Source organism: Pezoporus occidentalis, unplaced genomic scaffold (assembly GCF_034315485.1).
Source record: "Pezoporus occidentalis ecotype Australia unplaced genomic scaffold, CSIRO_AGI_Poc_V1 ctg46, whole genome shotgun sequence".
Taxonomy (NCBI): domain Eukaryota; kingdom Metazoa; phylum Chordata; class Aves; order Psittaciformes; family Psittacidae; genus Pezoporus; species Pezoporus occidentalis.
Window position 1 is genome coordinate 5246034 of NW_026915791.1, and position 18069 is coordinate 5264102.

The 18069-nt window shown below is 41.4% G+C and overlaps 1 protein-coding gene across 2 annotated transcripts in view; it reads left to right on the top strand.

Annotated features, from left to right (window-relative positions):
- Positions 1-18069, top strand: part of LTK (leukocyte receptor tyrosine kinase) — a 96810-nt gene that overhangs the window by 47074 nt on the left and 31667 nt on the right. For both annotated transcript variants that reach the window (XM_062635748.1, XM_062635749.1), the window contains exons 4-10: positions 199-421; positions 7038-7177; positions 9098-9235; positions 10084-10236; positions 11258-11358; positions 13160-13326; positions 17760-17854. In XM_062635748.1, coding sequence (XP_062491732.1) covers positions 199-421; positions 7038-7177; positions 9098-9235; positions 10084-10236; positions 11258-11358; positions 13160-13326; positions 17760-17854 — 1017 coding nt within the window. The remainder of the gene's footprint in view (positions 1-198; positions 422-7037; positions 7178-9097; positions 9236-10083; positions 10237-11257; positions 11359-13159; positions 13327-17759; positions 17855-18069) is intronic.

Sequence of the window (18069 nt, forward strand, 5' to 3'; positions counted from 1 at the left end):
CTTCTCATTCCTTCTATCACATCTTTACTTATTTCTCTCATTTTTCTTTTATTCTCCTTTCTCTGCTTTCTGTTATTTGGGCGTTTGTGCATAGCCCTTGCCTTCCTCCTCATGATTCCTTCCTTTAAACTCCATATCCATTTTCCTCTTATTATCTCTCTTCCACTCACTGTGTGTGTCTATTTTTTTAACTCACAGGGGACATTTTCCTCCTGAACACCAGTAGGCTCCCAGATAGATGTGAGTTCAGCCTGCATAGCCCCATCCTGCCTGGGAGCTTGGACTCTTGCTTGTTGGAGCTGGCCATATGTTCACAGGATGCTGTTCCTCTGCTCCAGAGGTTCACAGTCGAAATCAGATATGTGGAGACAAACAGGAATACCATAATTGCTCTAAGAGTTGGCCATGAGGAGAATGCTGGGTAAGACAATCCATTTGCAGCTGTTTATACTTTGAATTGCAGGGTAGAGTGAAGTCCCTCCAGGCCAATGTTTATCAGTGTCTTCTCCCTTCCTGAGATTGTTGCTGCAGAAAATGAAGGTAGAACTGACAGAACTCAAGTGTGCAGCTTCCTGATGGGCTGAATGTTACAGACCCAGCTTGTGTGTGTCCCCTTTGCAAAGAACACGCTTGCTTAGGACTCACTCTTTTTCGCTTGCATTTGGAAGAGTCAAGAGTGGCTGACTCTCTCACTGATGCTAGGACCATAGCTGTAAAATGCACTCAGTCTGAAGACTGCCTTGGCAATATTGAAAAATATTCAAGGGGTCACATTTGTTACAAGGGTCACATTTCTCAGTCTGAGGCAGGATTAACTACCTGTTCTGTAATTTCCTCCTTCCGACTGCTAAGTTCAGGAGCATTCTCTTTTGCTTCATTTCTAGAGTTCAGAGAAGAGAAAAACAGAGGCTAGGGGTGAGAAGAGGTGAATACAAAAAAAGAAAGTGCAGCAACCCTGGATCTTGTCCTGTATTTTATTCTGTTTGATCTTTCCAGTGTTTCACTTTTTCATTCCTGTGTGTAGCAGGATGCAGTGAGAAGGAGAAATAGGCAAAGGGAATGAATCACAACAGGAAAAAAGGAGAAAAGTCCACGTGTCATCTGATTTTGCCATTTTCCATGTGCTTGTTTTTCCTTTGCTTCAATCTGCCTTGTAAGAACCTGGGTCAGACACACAACAGAGCTTTTTATTTCCATCACCTGACTGACTCCCATGGAGAACTTAAGCAATGGATCCCAGTTCTTGTTTTCTTTGAATTCTTTGGCACTCCCCAGGCTGCCATGGAAATCTGTAGCCAAGACTCCTGGTCAGCCAAAGATAGCAGAGTTTGACTAAAACATAGTATTTATTTTCCTTCAGATCCCTCTCCTGCTTTTAGTTATTGCTCACTTCCTTCCTGGCTGCTCCTTCCCCTCCTTGTGGGATTAGTTTCTAAAGTTCTTTTTTACCTGTAACTGCCCTTGCTGCTTTGATTATCTGACAAGCATCCACAGCTCCATTCCCCTGTATAAACCCATAAAATGCCTTTTGGATATACTTAGCTGGCCAAACTAAGCTTTGATCACAACCACTGCAGCATCTCTGGAATGGATCATAGATGTTGTTTAACAGTTTATTTGAGCATTGCAAAACCAATTTTACATGAAATCAAGATAATTATCTATCCAAGAGTGATGATATTTAGATTTATTAGAATGAAATAGGCTTTACTGGAAGCTGGCGTAGATACTGGTATTATGTTTTCTTTATTGAGTGAAATGAAGCACTGGTAAGCTCAGAGGGTTTAGCATTAAGGTTTTAAAGATGAAAGGCAACTGAGTGCCATTTTAAATGAAGTTAGAAAGAATAGTAGATAGACAAAACAGAGTTACGAACCATGTTAGGTCAGATACCCTTCCTTTCCCCCCTCATTACAGGGAAATTCTGTAAAATCTCTGCATAATTCCAGAAAAATGTGAGTGTGAAGGCAGGACAAACTGTTTCTGACGGAGCTTCTTACTAGGCAGGTAGTCTGAAATGAGCATTCTTTCCATGATTAAGATTTTAACAACACTGGTTGTTAAGAAGAGATATCATCCTGAATTGTTCCTGCTTTCCAGGGGCTTTCCACAGGGAGTGGAATTTCTACAAGCTTTGTTGTGATAAAAAAACATTGCTGCACAATTTAGGGCAGAACAAGGAGGACAATGAGTAAATGACCCTGAGATAGATGCCTGTGTGTAGTACATAGTTTAACCATTGACAATTGCTACCAAGGAATTGTCTTGAGATCAGAGTAGAAGCTTAGATACAGAAAAAAGACTAGGTGACACTTGTTCAGATAACCAGGCACTCCATAATGTCCTGCGTCAGCCCCTTTTGTCACCCCTCAATTCCAGGACCAAGCTACACTTCTTCATAAACTCCAGCTGCACCAGACCTCTTCAATGAACTCTCCTCTTTCTGGACCTAGAAGTATTCTCCTGATGGTGTTTTGTCATTCAGGATCCATCAGAAACACTGTTCCCAAAAGCTTTTATGTAGGTCATGCAAGAGAGAAAGTTACACCTCACTAACTACTAGGAATTACCATAAAATTAAAGTAATGGTGTTGAAGCTGCCACTCATTTTTTCACATAAATACCCTAGTGAAAGAGCAAAGACACAGGTGGGCCTTCAGAGACTATGTCCTGTGAACAAGTAGCGCACAGTCACAGTATTTCTTGTTACATATACTATACCTACAGGTTGTGGGTATTCTGAGTTACTAGCATTAGAGAGAGAACCACTGAGGGAGTGAGGTGTTTGAAATTCTTTATATGTATAAAAATACGTAAAATTACATTTCTCATTATCTCAGTAGAGCTCAAACATCAAAGCCTATAGTTTTCCTTGCAAGTCCAAGCCTTCACCTGGGAGCTGGCTCAGAAAACTGTCTTCACTTTCTCAGAGTTAGTTATAGTGTTTGTACAGGTCACGTCTGATGTCTCTTTTACTATTTTGCTTATCCCACCTTTTCCATCTTTACCGTACAGACGCAGAAACAGTCACAGCTGCAAATTCTTCTTAGCCCAGTGTGCTTTTGTTTTGAATGGTTTCACATGCTTGTGCTTGGTTTTGACCACAATTATTTCAGTTTTGTCAGCTGAAACTGTTTCAGTAATTCTGTTTCTTTCAACTCTTAAGTACTTGCACTTTAATGAATATAAAAAAGCATCACTTGGGGCAGAGATAATCCTTTCCCTTTTCACAGTCAGTAAAAGCTAAGTTGATTTTGTTCTGTTTTCTTTCTGAAATATAAGGCACTGGCCGTGATAGTCTTGGCAGGTTAAAAAGCAAAAGGTTCACAGCCATGTGCACACATGGGTTTTCAGTTAGCCAGCCTCACAAAATAATATTGCTTAATTTTTTGTGTCTTCCCCCTTTTGGGGAGGAGACAGTGGTGCTAGAATGCCCTGCCAGCTTCTGAGACGTATGTAGAACCTTGCCATCTTTGACACTTCTATTAACGTGGTTGTTCTCATCCACAAAAATTATTTGACTTCTGCTATCGTACATTGAAACATTGCCATGTAGTTAATCTGAACATCTAGAAACATGCATGGTCTTTTGGGTTTCATAAAGTAGGTGTCCAACGGCATAAGCCTTTGAAAGGGAGCAGTGTGGTAAGCATCCTCAGAAAATGCCTAATACATACTGACAACTGTGAACACCATTTCAATTAAAAACCTGGATGTTGATGAAGACTTGCAGGCAACAACTTCCTGTATGTAGAAAAGGAATGTAAAGTTTCTAATTTGTCCATTCACTGGTTGAGCCTAGGAGCAGTTGGCATATTGCAGAAATACCTTTGTGCAATAACCTATGCAGTGAGTCCCCCTAATCCCAAAAAGGTTTCAGCTTTCCTGTTCAGCTTTATTGAATTTTTCACTCTTAATGAAGAAATTGTTGTTCTTAATATTAAAAGTCTTTCTTAAAATTAATCACCAGTTACAGTTGGATATGGAAAGGCATGGCATGGAAGGGATTGGTAAGGAGGGGGAGGAAAACTTCGGCTCAGCAGAGGAGATTGAGAGGCTAATGAAAATCAGAAGTTGAAATTATAGGTTTGCAGGGTGAATCTTGAGTTCTTTTGCCTTAAGCATCAGGTTGCTTGTAACTCCAAACTTTCTATCCATGCAAATATCTCAATTATGTCAGAGTGATAGCCCTTCCATACACACAGATCAATTTTAACATCTCTATTTAGAAGAATAGTAATATTACCTCGTTACTTGAGATCTGGTTTGACATATAATCAATAGTAAAGGTATTGCTGAACTTGTCTGATGCAGTGATCCATCTTCACTAAATTGACAGTGGGCTCCATTCCGGATTCCATTAAGGAAATTAAATTGGTTTTGACTAGCTCCCGTTTGGATAGTGGGAACAAGCAAAGAAGGTGTAACTATATACAGTATTAGAAATCTAGCTGCAGTTGGCTCTTGGAGTGAAGCTTTCTCTGAAGGGGAATACCTTGCTGATGATGAGACTCCATAGACTGAAGTATTCTGGGTGATGTAAAGCTACTTGATGTTTTTACAGTCTCTGAATGCTTGCCAACTTTTGCTGTGGTGTTATAAATGCATCCAGGTTTCAGTGCTGGAGATACTTTAGTGCAGATATAAATGTTTTGTGGGACCTTAGGGCTCTGACTCAGAAGAGCTGGCAGTTCACAGTAGTGGTTTAAAGTAATGGCCTGGCTCTTCTATCAGATGCCACAGTTCTTCCAGCAGAGATGGCAGAATGGACAGTGTGTCTTTCTCAGTTGTGACGTTTCGGAGGTTGGTTTATTGAGTTACATCACCAGTGATTTTCATTTATTTTGATACCTCAGGCTATTAATGGCAAGTTCTAACGTGTCTGGCTCATAAACCATATAGGATTATGGTGCAGCAGGTGAACTAGTCATTGTTTTGAGCATGGGGCAGTAATCTCTTTAGTTGCCACTAAATATAGCTAATACTGGTTGTGAATCAGATGCTGTGTGCTACCAGTTCCTGCACTCAGGAGTGTGATAATGCTAGTGATACTGTGATGTCTCAGCTCCAGGGGTGGGTTGGAACAGGGAGGCACTAGAACTACATCTCAGTGCTCAGAAGATCTAGTATGCTCAATAGGTAAAATCAAAAGATATAAAGACTGCCCTTCAGTGGATCATTGAACCAACTTGATTAAGACTCACTGATTTTTGTGGCCAACAGGATACAATGGAGTGATGAACAAAGCTGTGTCACATAGCGTAAGTGATTCAATTCTATGTCACTGCTAAATGGCCTCAGACATCGTGCCACAGTGTGGCAGGGGGGACTATATTTATAACTGTAGTTATAAGATATATTTATAAGTGCTGGACATTCCCAAAGCTGAAAGTAAAGCAGTCATTCTCTTTTGGTAGGTAGTAGAGATGGTACACTTGCAGTTAAGGGCTGGATATTTCTGAATTAAATTATATTGAACTATTGAATATGATATGATGGGACAATAAAGAGGTGAAACAGGGTCATGGAGGGTCATCTTGATAAGAGGAGCTCAACTTCAGAGGAGTTTAGGGCATTTGTTGGTATTTATGTGTGCATACAATGGTGAGAGTGGAAGATGGGGGGATGCCATAGAAGGGAGAGTCAAAAACTCTCACCAGAAAAAGGTGTGCAGTTGGTTTGTGAAGGGAAGAATGAGTTACTTAGCTAATCCGTGGCAAGCAAAAGCAAAGAGTATGACAAAAGATTAATGTTATATTGGGTTTTTTGCAACTTGCAAATTAAGTGGTCTGTGATTTTATATTGTGTCCAGTAGAGATGTATTTGTTGTCCAGGTGTTGCCTTCTAATGTGTTTCTGGTGCAGGACAGGGGCTAGATGATCACTTCATGGCAGCTGAAGGCATTTCCCAAAGGAAAATATAATAATAGGAGCAGAGCCTGAGCAACACATCTTAACACTGTAGCCTGGCCTCCCTGCCATAACACTGGCACTGACTCGGAGTCACTCATCCACGGTGCCCCCAGCAGCTTCAGCAGCATGCAGGGGATGGGTAAATGTGTTTCTGTCTGGTACTCTTTCCAGAAAAGAGTTAAGAGCAAGGATTGCTTTGTCCCTGTCCTTGCTACGATCCCTTTACAAAATAACAACATACACTTTTAACTGTATTTTATTTTCTCCTTAATGTGAGGTGGGACAGTTTTTTAAAATAAAACCAAAATAGAAAGATTTTTTTTAAATCCTGCTGTATTTTTTTGATGACACCTGGATACCCTGACTCCCATCAGACTGACTTGAGCGAGCTCCTCTGGAAATTGCCATTTGATACCTTTATGATGCCTAACAACCATCTTTAAAATTAGACTGCCTGGGACCATGTCTTTCTCTGCCCTGCCACAAGTGCAACGCAGTTGAGAACCCTTTGCTCTCTAGGGGCTATGGGATTTGTTCTGCAGTGAAATGTAAATTGCCAGACAATCTACATTTTCTGCAACACATCTTCTTCCCCTTGCTTTGTGGGTGCTCTTTAGCTTGTTAAACTGAGAAATTAGGTCGAGAAAGCATAGAAAGGGGTTCTTAACACTTGACGCAACCAAGAAGCATTCAGACATTTACTTCCAGTAGGTACAATGGTCAGTGTTACTTTGAAGAGATCCAGAGACTTGTGCAGCTGCGTGATTGATCTGTGCTTGCAAGAGCAAACAGAATGCAACCATATGTGTGGAAGGCACATGCAGGGGCGTGTCCAAAACTGGTGATCATTTAAGTCTCATTTTAATCTAATCATTTGGAATAGTTGCACCTTTTCATCATTAGTGGTAGGATCTGCAGCAAAGATAACTGAAATGAACTTGTTAGGCTGAACTTCACTTGGTTTATATTAACATCCTTTTGTTACGTTGGAATTTACATTCACCAATCTATTCCCCTTGGGGATACTGTTACTGCTATTTGGTAAACTGCACAATCTTTGTGCTAGAGATTCCATGGATTCCAGTGTGCTGTGTGTATGTCTGATAGCTCTTTGTGGTCTTCTAGGGTGAAATGGAAATACCTGATGGCCCAGATTGGCCGTATAGAAAGACCTTTTGAAATCACCTTGTTGTATTCAAACTGTGGAGCACAAGAGGTTGGAGTATTGGCAGTGGGCTCCTTGCAACTCAGGAACTGCTTTCATGGTACGTTGCAATACAGTCAGGTTTGGAATAACCAAATGCAATCAGAAAAGAGAACAACATCCTCACCAAAACTGAAGAATGTGATCTGGGACTTGATCAGATGCGTTTTAAATGAAAGCTGAGTCTCCTTTGGGATTTCTGGCAATGCTTACCTGTCAAGGGTCACATTTGCATGCTTTATGTGTGTGCATGAGTATATACTTGCTCCAAAAGCAAGATTGAAGCTCAGAATTACAGAAGTGATTTAAAAGTGATCATCTCTGCTTTTCAGCTTTGCTTTGCTTCATCTTTGTATGAGAAAACAACAGGGCTTATGTTGCATCCAGCATCAGGGATGGAAAAATGTCTTTGCCTAGATTGTTTTAACATTAACATTTCTTTATTAAATACACAAGAACAAAAGATACCATATGTCACCAAAAGCCTTTTCCATACTGGAGCTCTATCTTTCAAGTCTATAAGGAAAAGAAGCATTCATCTGCTCTGCATGGAATCTCTTTGCTACTGCCAGAACTTCCATCTAAAATGAAAATAATTGGAATGTAAATGTTTTCTCCAAAGGACTGAGCACTCAGCTCAGAAATCCTCAGTTTTGCCTGACATTTACAGTCCTGTTGTGTGTGCCATGCAAATGATCCTCAGTTGCTGTGCAGAACCTTGCTAATGTCATTTAAGCTTCTTGGAAGTACAAGAGTCTGTCGGCACAGGCAGCCCTGCAGGTTGGAGACATAATCATCTTCACTTCCTGGTTTTCATGTTGTAATGTAATGCTATTGCCTGATTTGCAGACACTGTAGAAATAGCTTGGAACGTAATGTAAAATGCTTCAAATGAAAAAAAAAAGTATATTGGTTTCACAGAGCTATTTCATAATGTATCATGAAACTGAGTTTGATCATATTAGAGTTTTAATTTTATTGCAATCATTAATCTTTATATTACATTTTCAATCTAATGGGGTTTTGACAGTCATGGAGTCTTGAGAGGATGTGTATGGGCTGAAGCACTATGCTAAACACTCAGCCCCTAAATAGGCTGATGCGTGTAGGCAGGACAATACAGTGCCATGAAGAAATACTACTTCAGACTCCTTTTGCATGTTTTCCAGAGCAGTAATAATCCCAGTGGAACTTCTTGCAGAGGTCTGCTAAAGGGAAGCAGGTCCAGAAGGTGCAAACCTGCAGGTCCATAACAGACCCATGCACATTCACATCCACAGGACAGGCTGGGAGCATTGAGTCATGCTTTTGGGAAATATCAGACTTAAAACTGTGTTCAGCCTGATTGCTGCGTACTCATGCAGTCAGTCATTTGCTCCTAATAGCTGACTAGACTGGCTAGGATGCATGGTTAAAGCTCTGCATAGAGAGCCCAACTTGCTGGAGAAGCAGCTGTCTTCATGGGCTGGCACAGAAATGTGTCAGCAGCACAAATGTTAGTTAAGCCTGAATCTTTATAGGGCATAGCAATGTGTCTGTCTTGACTGGAGCTAAGTGTGTGTCTCTGCTTCCAGCAGCAGTGTCATGCAGCATACCACAGCTGCCTGGCAGGAGCATAGCGATGTGTGTAGAACCGAGGAGCACATCATGCTAGGAAACTGCAAGATCCTTCATAACAATAAAACCCCATCAAAACCAAAACAACCAACACTCCCCAAAAAAGTATAGTGATTATCTAAAGATAGCACAAACACAGCAGAAGACAGTGCATGAGAAAGGAGCAATAAATTTGGGCTCCATGAGAACTGAGGTGACCTACAGGAATGTCATGCTGGGGTAGAAACCTACATGATAAAGAGCAGAAGTAAGTATTATCACCCAAAGAATACTGTCTGAGGTCCTTCATGTGAAGGCTGATACATGTGAAGGGTCACACACTTCTGCCGAAGCATCTCTGGGCTTCTTTTTCTTTTTCCTTTAGATAAAAAAACCCAAGATCACTCTATATATGACAAAGTCTCCACCTTCCCCTGCTTTCCTGGAGGCTGTGTCAGCCACCTACAAATCTGTGAATTCATCAGTGATTGCCCTGCCAAAGAACGGGAAGGAGTGAGGTGTGGTGAGTATGTGGCATGGCACCTCGTGGGAGCCCTCCTCCCTTTAGAAGAAATTTAGGATGAAATCTCTAGATTAATTCAGTATCTTGCCTCCTTAATTAACTTTGCCTATTTACATTAATTGGATACCAAGATTCACTTTGAAAAATCACCCTATATAGGATAAAATGGATTTGGATTGTTTGGCTTGGATTTTTAAATACTGCAGTAAGGATCTCAATGACCTGCCTTGTGTAGTTGCTGCTACTGCAGAGAAAAGCAGCTGGGTGAGAAATTCCTTCTGGACCCAAGGTCTGAAGCTTTCTTCAGTGGAAGCTGCTGATCATCTTTCTAGTGCCAGTTACCAACATCGTATTAAATCTGCTCCTCCAAGATCCCTGTTCAGAGTTCTTGCACATCATGATGGAGAAAACCCCTGACCCATTGTATGTGGTGCTAAGAAGCAACATTCAGCTTTGTTGTAAGTACAGTGGCAGAAATCTGCTTGATTGGCCTTCCTTTAAGTGCACACAGAAAATTTTGTGATGGCTGAAGTTTCATATGCAGCAAGGCCTTTCCAAATATATGGCAGTGATTTATGGTTCTTCACATTGTGGGAGCTGCAGTTTCACACAGTATCTATTGCGGAACGGAACTGCAAAATCTCAAATATCTTCAGAAGCAAAGTGTTGCCTTTCTGATCGTGACTCTGGAAATAAACATATGACACCTACTAATATTTTGACATTGAAAACTGCATATCGTAGGTTGGGTAGCTTAGCCACAGTCAGTTTTGATGTTTGCTGCTGTTCGTGTTTTTCCATAATCAAGTTTCTCCCATTTTCCTGCTTTTTCTTATTCACCATTGTAGACAGTCTCCCAGAGGGCTCACATTGCTCTTTTGAAGAGGGTCCATGTGGCTGGACACTGAATGAAAGTGCAGCATCACCTTGGTCTATTCGGGGTTTTACTGAAGTGATTCAAGATGACTCGTTTGTAGGGTCTACCTTACAAGCCACTGCTGGTAGGTTCTTCATAGTTCTCTGTGTGTGCATACACAATAGCCTCGAACTTAGGGTTTAAAATTGGTTTAAAATTTTTGGCATCATTGTCAAATGAACTTTTAGCATCAGTATTATCTATGACAACTTTAAATGTAGCTAAAATTAACTTTTGAACATGATTCAAAATTTTATATGAAACAAGTTCTTGCAACAAAGTTAACACAAAACTATTGGAGACTAGGATTCTCCTTCACCTTAAAAAATATACAATTAATTCTCTTTTCTATCTGTATACCTCTTCCTTCCTTTCTGTTATGAGCAATGCAATTGCAGAATACTTCACCAGCAGCACAATAGCTGCTGCATTACAAAATACAAATTGCCCAACAGAACTGCCAGTGAGTTAGGAAAAGCATCACATGTAAGCATATCCCAAGACCAAGTGATTATACAAATTCTGTGCCATAGAATGCCACAATAAAAAAAGAGTCAGATAATTCCCAGAACTGTCAGCTTGGTAGATAAGAAGGATGGAGGTCAGTCCCTCACTTGGTCAGGTTGAAAGTCAGACCAGTTAGCACAGATGAGTCTTGCCTCACAGCTCCCTGTCAAAATAAAGATGTCCATATGAGCGTCCTGTTTGTCTCTCAAGAGCTTGCATAAACTGCCTCTGGGAGCAAAGACTACAAATAAGCTCTTACAGCCCAGTGTTTGTCTCTGCAAGAGTCATTGATGCTTGTGGTGTAAGAATTAGGGCTGATTAGTAGTTCACAGTAGATTGGTGTGAGCCCCTGTATAGGAAGGTACTTGTGTGATGCCTGAGGTTTATGTAGTCATGTTCCAGGAAAAGGTTTGGGATGTTGACGTCTGTGCTACTGAAATCTACCAGACTACTTATTATGTCCTCACTAACAGATCTACTCTCAAGACGTGCTTGTCTTCATACTTACATTGCGCTTCAGCACAGTGATGTTAAATTATTTCAAGAGAGTATAAAAGGAGCAAAACATCATCTTGTCTTTTCTGGTTCCTTTTTCACAGGGAACTTCCTCTACCTGCGAGCAGACAGCAATCAGACGAGTGGTACGGCCAAGGCTTACAGTGCCAGCTTGCCAGCCAGTATTGCCACTGAAGACTACCAGGTATATCACTGTGTGTTAGCACCTATGTGGAGTTAATCTGTAGGCACTGTTTGCACAATTAGCCCAATCTCCTGTGTCTCTGCACGCTCTACAAAACACTGGAAAGCAGAAGAGTTGGCTATACTGCCTAGCTAGTTACTTGTGTAAAACTGGTAAGGAGACATGAGGTGCATCCCCAGTAAGTGAAAGCAGGAGTCCCAAATCAGCTCCTCTGTATGGAGAACTCCCCAGCCTAACTGTACAAATTATTCCTCTGAAGGGTACCCAGCACCTGAATTGTGTGGCATGGCCTTGGTTCATCAAAAAGGGAGCTGGCTGTCTAAGCTGTTGAGCCATTCAGTATATAACTACTGCTGAAACTTCTTAAGTTCTGCAATACTTTCTCAGGGGTTAACAAACTTAACAGTTTCCCTGAGAACAGGGGTATGAAGTTAGCAGGCATTGCATTTTTCAGGAATAGATGAAGGTTATAAAGCAACCTGGCATGAATAAACTCATATAACCTGCCTTCAGCCCAAATCTTTATACAGAATAAGTGGAGTTTGGAAATGCTGTAATTAAAAATATTCAATAATAATATATTCATAACACTTAGGGAAATTAAGCTGCAAGTTTGAGCTGGAGTCCAGCCCTGCCAGGGGAAAAGAGAAAGCTTTGATGCCTCCTAATTAGAACTGGCAAGAGAAATAGAGTGCACGTGCCAAAAACATAACTTCAGCATTTGTGTTTATTTATAAATCCAGGTCAGGTTGGCTGGGTAGTTCAACAAAATAAAATGTGTTTGGAGCTAAGTTCACAAACCCAGGAAGAGGAGAACAGTAACTGCTGGTTATGGTGTACAGGTCACAGAAGATCTGGACCCATTCTCTCCTCCACCGGCAAGGACTTGGATCCACCTTTCAGCAGCAAGGAACTTCCTATGGTTGTTCTTTGCAGCACTTGCACGAGTCCACTCCCTTTCCTGCTGGTGCTCTCTGTAATATAAAGAGCAGCTGAGTACTCAAAGCAGTGGTGGAAATAACGTTTCCATCTTGCTCTGTGGCCAAGTGGAAGTGGTTGCTCAAAAAAAAGAGGAAAGAACCCTGCTTCAAGATATTCTTTGGGCTGGTGATCAGGTTGCTTACCTGTCATGTGGGTGTTACAGTCCAGACTTGGACCAAGTCTATGGATTGAGGTTTTCTGCCTCTAGAGATAGCCTAATTCTTCGTTTCAAGGGCATTTGAGGCAGCACAGATCTCCCATGAAGAGTGCCTTATATAGGGCCTGGGTGCAACATATTAGCCTGGGTGGTTACAATGGCAATCCTCTTTTTAAATCTAAAGATTTAAACTGAGATTCAAACCCATCCACAGGAATTTTTAAGCTGGTGAGAACACTGAAGAGGAATGCAGTTAGGGTTGGTTTTCTGCAATAACCTCTCTAGTGGAAGCATTTAGTGATAAAGCATTTCTTAAGTTTAAGCTTGTGCTCTTCTGCTTTACTACTTTCTGTTCCTGAAGGAGATAACAAGGAAATCAATGCTTTTTCACTGAGATGGTGTCTGAGGCCATGGATATTGTTGTCAGTGGTTGGAGAACAGCTGTCCAACAGGAGTGTCAGTCAAGGTCCCCACAAAGAAAATTCCATGCTAGAATAGTGATGAGCCATACACAAGCAATGAGGACCTGAGTGGTGTGCCTGATTAAACAATTTGACCCAGGATCAAAGGTTTGGTGTCTCAGATCCCCAGGGAGACAGAAGTGAGTAACTTTCCCTTTTTATCACAGGATACCTTTCTTTTCCTCTTCTTCCTCTATTACAGATCCAATTCTCAGTGCATGTTTTTGGCAGCTACAATGGTACCATCTCCTTCTCTGTCAGGGAAGAGATAAAGGGAGCTCCAGTCATCTTGCCCATGTGGGAAAGGGCAGGGAGCTGGAGTGACCGCTGGTTTCTCATCACCTTACCAATGCCAGTGCTTCAGAATCGGTAAGAGTTCCACCAGCAGCATCCAGTTAGTAAATTGTTAGTCTTTGTTGTGAAGTGTCACCTTCATTCTTGCCTTCTTCCAGGGTTATTTCTATTTAAAAAAAGCCTCCACAGTAGTAGTACTTCAATTCTGCTTACTGAGGAAGTATTCTCTCATGTAGGCATACCTTTGTGAATGTACGCAGCCTAGCTCCGCACAAGCTCACGCTGTGTTTCTGCACTCCCATGCAGCCTCAAATAGTGCTTAGGTACTGGGAATAGCAAGTGTCTGGACTAGAAACATGTTTCCAATCTGAGAAAGGCATTATACTCACAGTGACAAAGTGCTCCCAGTTATAGTAGCATAGCTGCACTTTGTACTCCCACAGTAAAACCAGCCATGTGAGTCAAATGAGTGGTAAACCCACAGTTTAGCCAATGCAGCTGTCTAGTCTAGGATCTGTACCAGTGCATTCTAGGCAGCTGGAGATCATTCATTGCCACATCACATTCACAGGAAAGACTGATGCCCAAATCAGCCTTGCACTAAAATTGTCATGCTTTTAGATGTGAAAATACAGCATGACATTGGTTTACAAATGAAGTCAGATATTGAAGGTTTGAAGAATTTGAACCCAGTTTAATTTTAAGCTGGTATTTCTCCTCCCTCACCCAGTGTTATTCAATCTCAAGCCATGTGGCTGGTGTTAGCAGGTGGTTATTTTGCCCAACACAAATGATTTTTAAATTGCTCTAATCCATTTTTATTTCATCTTTCTCAGGAAAGCCTGTTTCACATGACAGTTATGACAAACAGTCTCAAAGCCTATACAGTGAATATTACAAATGGAAAAATATCTACCTAATACTGGCAATAAAGAATGTCTCAAAACTCCATGGATTAGGTGTGAAGGGGATTCCTTTTAACTTCAAATATTCTCTGCATCTTTGAGTAAAAGACTGAAGGATTTGGGTTCGGAAGTGATAGCGATTCAGACCCAAGCAGCAGTAAAACTTAGAGACAATGTTGTACTGCTCTCTTTCATGATTCTCAGCATTATCACGTGTTCACCATACACACCTTTGCCATGAATTATTCCTTTAGGATAGGATAGGTCTGCAGGCTGGCAGTGTATTTGTTATTCTTTTCTGACACAGTTTGGAGCCCTGTGGATTAGCATCTGTTTAGTTTTGCATATATAAAGTAAAGCAATTGTCCAGAATTGTTCTTTTCCCCAGGCACTTTCATGTGGATGTAACCCCAGCAGAGTCCTAGGGGCTCTTCAGAGTATTTAAAAAACTTCTGCCTCCTCTGATAAACATTCCCTTATGCTTCTCTCCTGAAACCTCTGATTTATGGATCAGCACTCAGTTCTGAAGCAAAATGGATCATCTGTGGCAGGAGGGGATGGACAGCAGGAGTCTTTAGGGAGCACTAGCCAGCGTTGCATGGAAAAAGCAGCTGATATTCAAATACTGTAATGTTTGAAAGAGTTGAGCACTTAGACAATATGAAAGAAGTAGGTAGGCCATGCATGTGTTATGACAGTCTGTTTCAAGTAGTTCTCTCTTGTTTCACTTCATGCAACCTTTCTGTATGCTATTTTCAAACAAATTTAAAACTGATGTGGCACAACAGTAACAGTCACTGTGGATGAGGCTGGAACTCCACAATCTAACAAGCAGACCTGTGCTATCTGAGCTGGCCAAGTGACTAACAGAAGTCATTAGTTGTCATTTGCTGCACTGATCTGAACAGAAACAGAAAGAGCACATGCTTTGCTGGAAGATGTTGCAGCTATTTGCTCCAGCTGAGGAAACCCTGTTCTTTTTGCTGTCAGGACATGGGCTCCATTCCAGGCCTCTTGCCTTGTTCCTTCCAAGCTCTGCTCCTTCTGTCCCATCTCACCAGCTTCTGTGAGCATTCAGACCCTTTCTTCCTTGTTTTCATATACATGGTCTTTCTTTCTTCTTCAAACTCCCATTTGTGAAAACATTTTATCCTTCTTTTTCTCTCCATAGATCCCAGCCCCAAACCCCGCACACACCAAGTCCAAGCTCCCCTGCTGTAAAGTTTCCAGGGAGCTCCACAACCTCCTCAAAAAGTGTATTCATTAATTTGGAAGGGCAGTCCTTGCTTCATGTAGCTGAAGCAGGACCTGATGCAATTCAATACAGCATTGCTGTGGAAAGCATCATTTAACCCTGGAACTGAAGATAGGCAGGGAACTGTGGGATTTAAAACAAACTACCAGGGATGGAATAGTCGGGGATTTAAAATTTTCAATGATTTTTTACTAAAATTTGAACAGATTCTCATTCAAATGGAAAAAAAATGGTCGTTCCTGCTGTGTGACTCTTCCTCACAAAATTCAGATCCCACTTCCAATACCTGGTAGCACAGAAAACTTAAAAAGTTTCTAGCATTTTCAAGCATGGTCAAAATGATAAATCCCTGCATTGCCTCATCCTCAACACCGGGAAAACATTTTGACTGTATGGTGTACAGTTTGGTATAAACCTTCGTGAATGACTTTTCTGTGTATCTGTGGGTGCTGGCAGCTCTCCTTGGTAATGCAAACTCCAGCAATGCTGTGCTTAGGGAATGTTTTAGCACAGAGTTTGGTCTGGCATGTCATTTTCCCATATCCTGAATCTTCAGGAAATGCCTGTCCTTCTCTTACTAAATGAAAGAGCTACATTTTTTCCTTCATTTCTCAAAGGGATGATAACCAGCATCAAAGTGGGTAGGAGAGGATAGATCACACAAAGAGAAGGGGTAGATATGAAATGCAAGACAAATAATTGCTATAGCAGGACATGAATGGCTTAATGGGGCCATAATTAGGCAGCCATGGATGGGATATACAACCAGTGTTTAGCATCAGCTTCCTCTAGTTTAATTTATTTCTTGGGAGAGAAGGAAGACAAACTACACAGTTTGCTGAGCAGTCTCCCACTTGGGCACTGAGTACTTGGAAAACTGCAAATTCACTCACTTGGTTCACACACATGGGGAAAAAAGGCTGCTATCAGAAGAAAATCAGAAGAGCAGACATCAGAGCTGGAGGGTGTAATATGCTGGAGTCAGCAAAATGAGCTCAATGAACAGGAGCACTGGAAACCCCTCTGGCTAACACTGCAGGGTTCAAAAGGCAAACTCCTCTCCTTTTTCTGAAGTCATGAAGAAGGGGAGGCATACAGAGCTCAAAGCTTATAAGATGTCTAATCTTGTGCACTGGAGGAAGGGGGTTATTCCCCAGGATCCCACTTGTACTTGGCTGGAGCAGAAATCTACCTTGTAGAACAGTGCCATGGACTCTCTCCTACTTTGACTCTATGGACCAGATACAGCAGATTCACCTGACAGAGGGTATACTTCCATGTGTGTACTTTGAGTCAGGGGTAGGCTGTGGTGCTGTATCTATGCCTGTGGGTGCTAGAAGTACCCTAGTCAGCATGCTGTGACTTTCTCTTCCATCAAATGGATGGGGGAATCACTGTCTAGTGCCAATGGACTTCTGTACGAGTCTGAAAATGCAGAAGTAGTGCTAAACTTGCTAATAAAGAGGCAGGTTTCTATACAAAGGGGATTGATGGCAAATTCCTCTGCTAACCCCATAACTAAGAGAATGGTAATTCAAGAGACCCTTGCTTTGCATTTGCTGCACCCATACTTAATCCCAGAGCAATCAGATCCTGTAGGAGTGAATGCTTTCATATAACACAAAGGGCCATTCTTGAGTTTTGGTAAAAGCAGCTTATCTCTAAAGACCTTCATGCAGCTATGCAACATTATATTAACTGTGGATATGGACCAACGTTTGGCTGGTGGGTGGAATATTCTCATGTACTTTACTGCCACTAATTTGGGATAAGTGTGTTCCTAGGCTGAATGATTAATGTGTTAGGCAGGTCAGTGCTTGATCTCTCATAAATCATCATTGAGCTTCACCAATGACAACAGTAGAGGTCCTCTCCATATGCTTTTAATAAGCTCTAAATGGACTGGACATCAGTCATCTGTTTATTTCTGAAATCTAATGAAAAACAATTCAGTCCTATCCATTAGAAGGAGATCCTTCAGCCCATTTTCTTTCTTCCTTATGAATTCAGAACATGGCAGTGCATATGGGACATGACAGACCTAGATAAATAGCTAAACAGCTGGTCATGTAGGGAAATGATGAGAGAGCCCAGGACGCTAGCACTTCAGGGAATCATGACTGAAATGTAACATGTCCTCACCTTCAGCTGAAATAAACTCATGTCTCTGTTTTGAGTTATGGTCAGGCCTCAGATCAGATTCCTGTCTATTTGAATACTGTTGTTCTCATTTTTTTCTGGCTGTGTCTTTGGGGTTGGAAAGCTAAGGGAACATTTTCTTTTTAGTTGCCTTTTTTTTTACCTGCCCATTTGTCTCTTTTCTCTAAAACTTCTGTCTTAATGCAAAGGTTTCAACTGGAACTCCTGGCAACCTGGGGCTGGAATTCCCAAGCTGACATTGCTGTTGACAACATTACATTTGGACTGGTCTGCTTTACTGATGGTGAGCCACAAGTGTTGCAGAATCCCTCTAAAGAGTTCGGGTAGTGTAATTAGCACCCCACAGATCCAGGACATACACACTCTGCTCTCCCCTTGTGATACCTTTTACAGCACAATGCCGTTTTATCTCAGACCTACTGAAGATTGCAGGTAGAGGCAATTTTACAGTGTGTCAGTGTCCTAATGCTGTTTTTCTTTAATCTGGGATATCCTGTA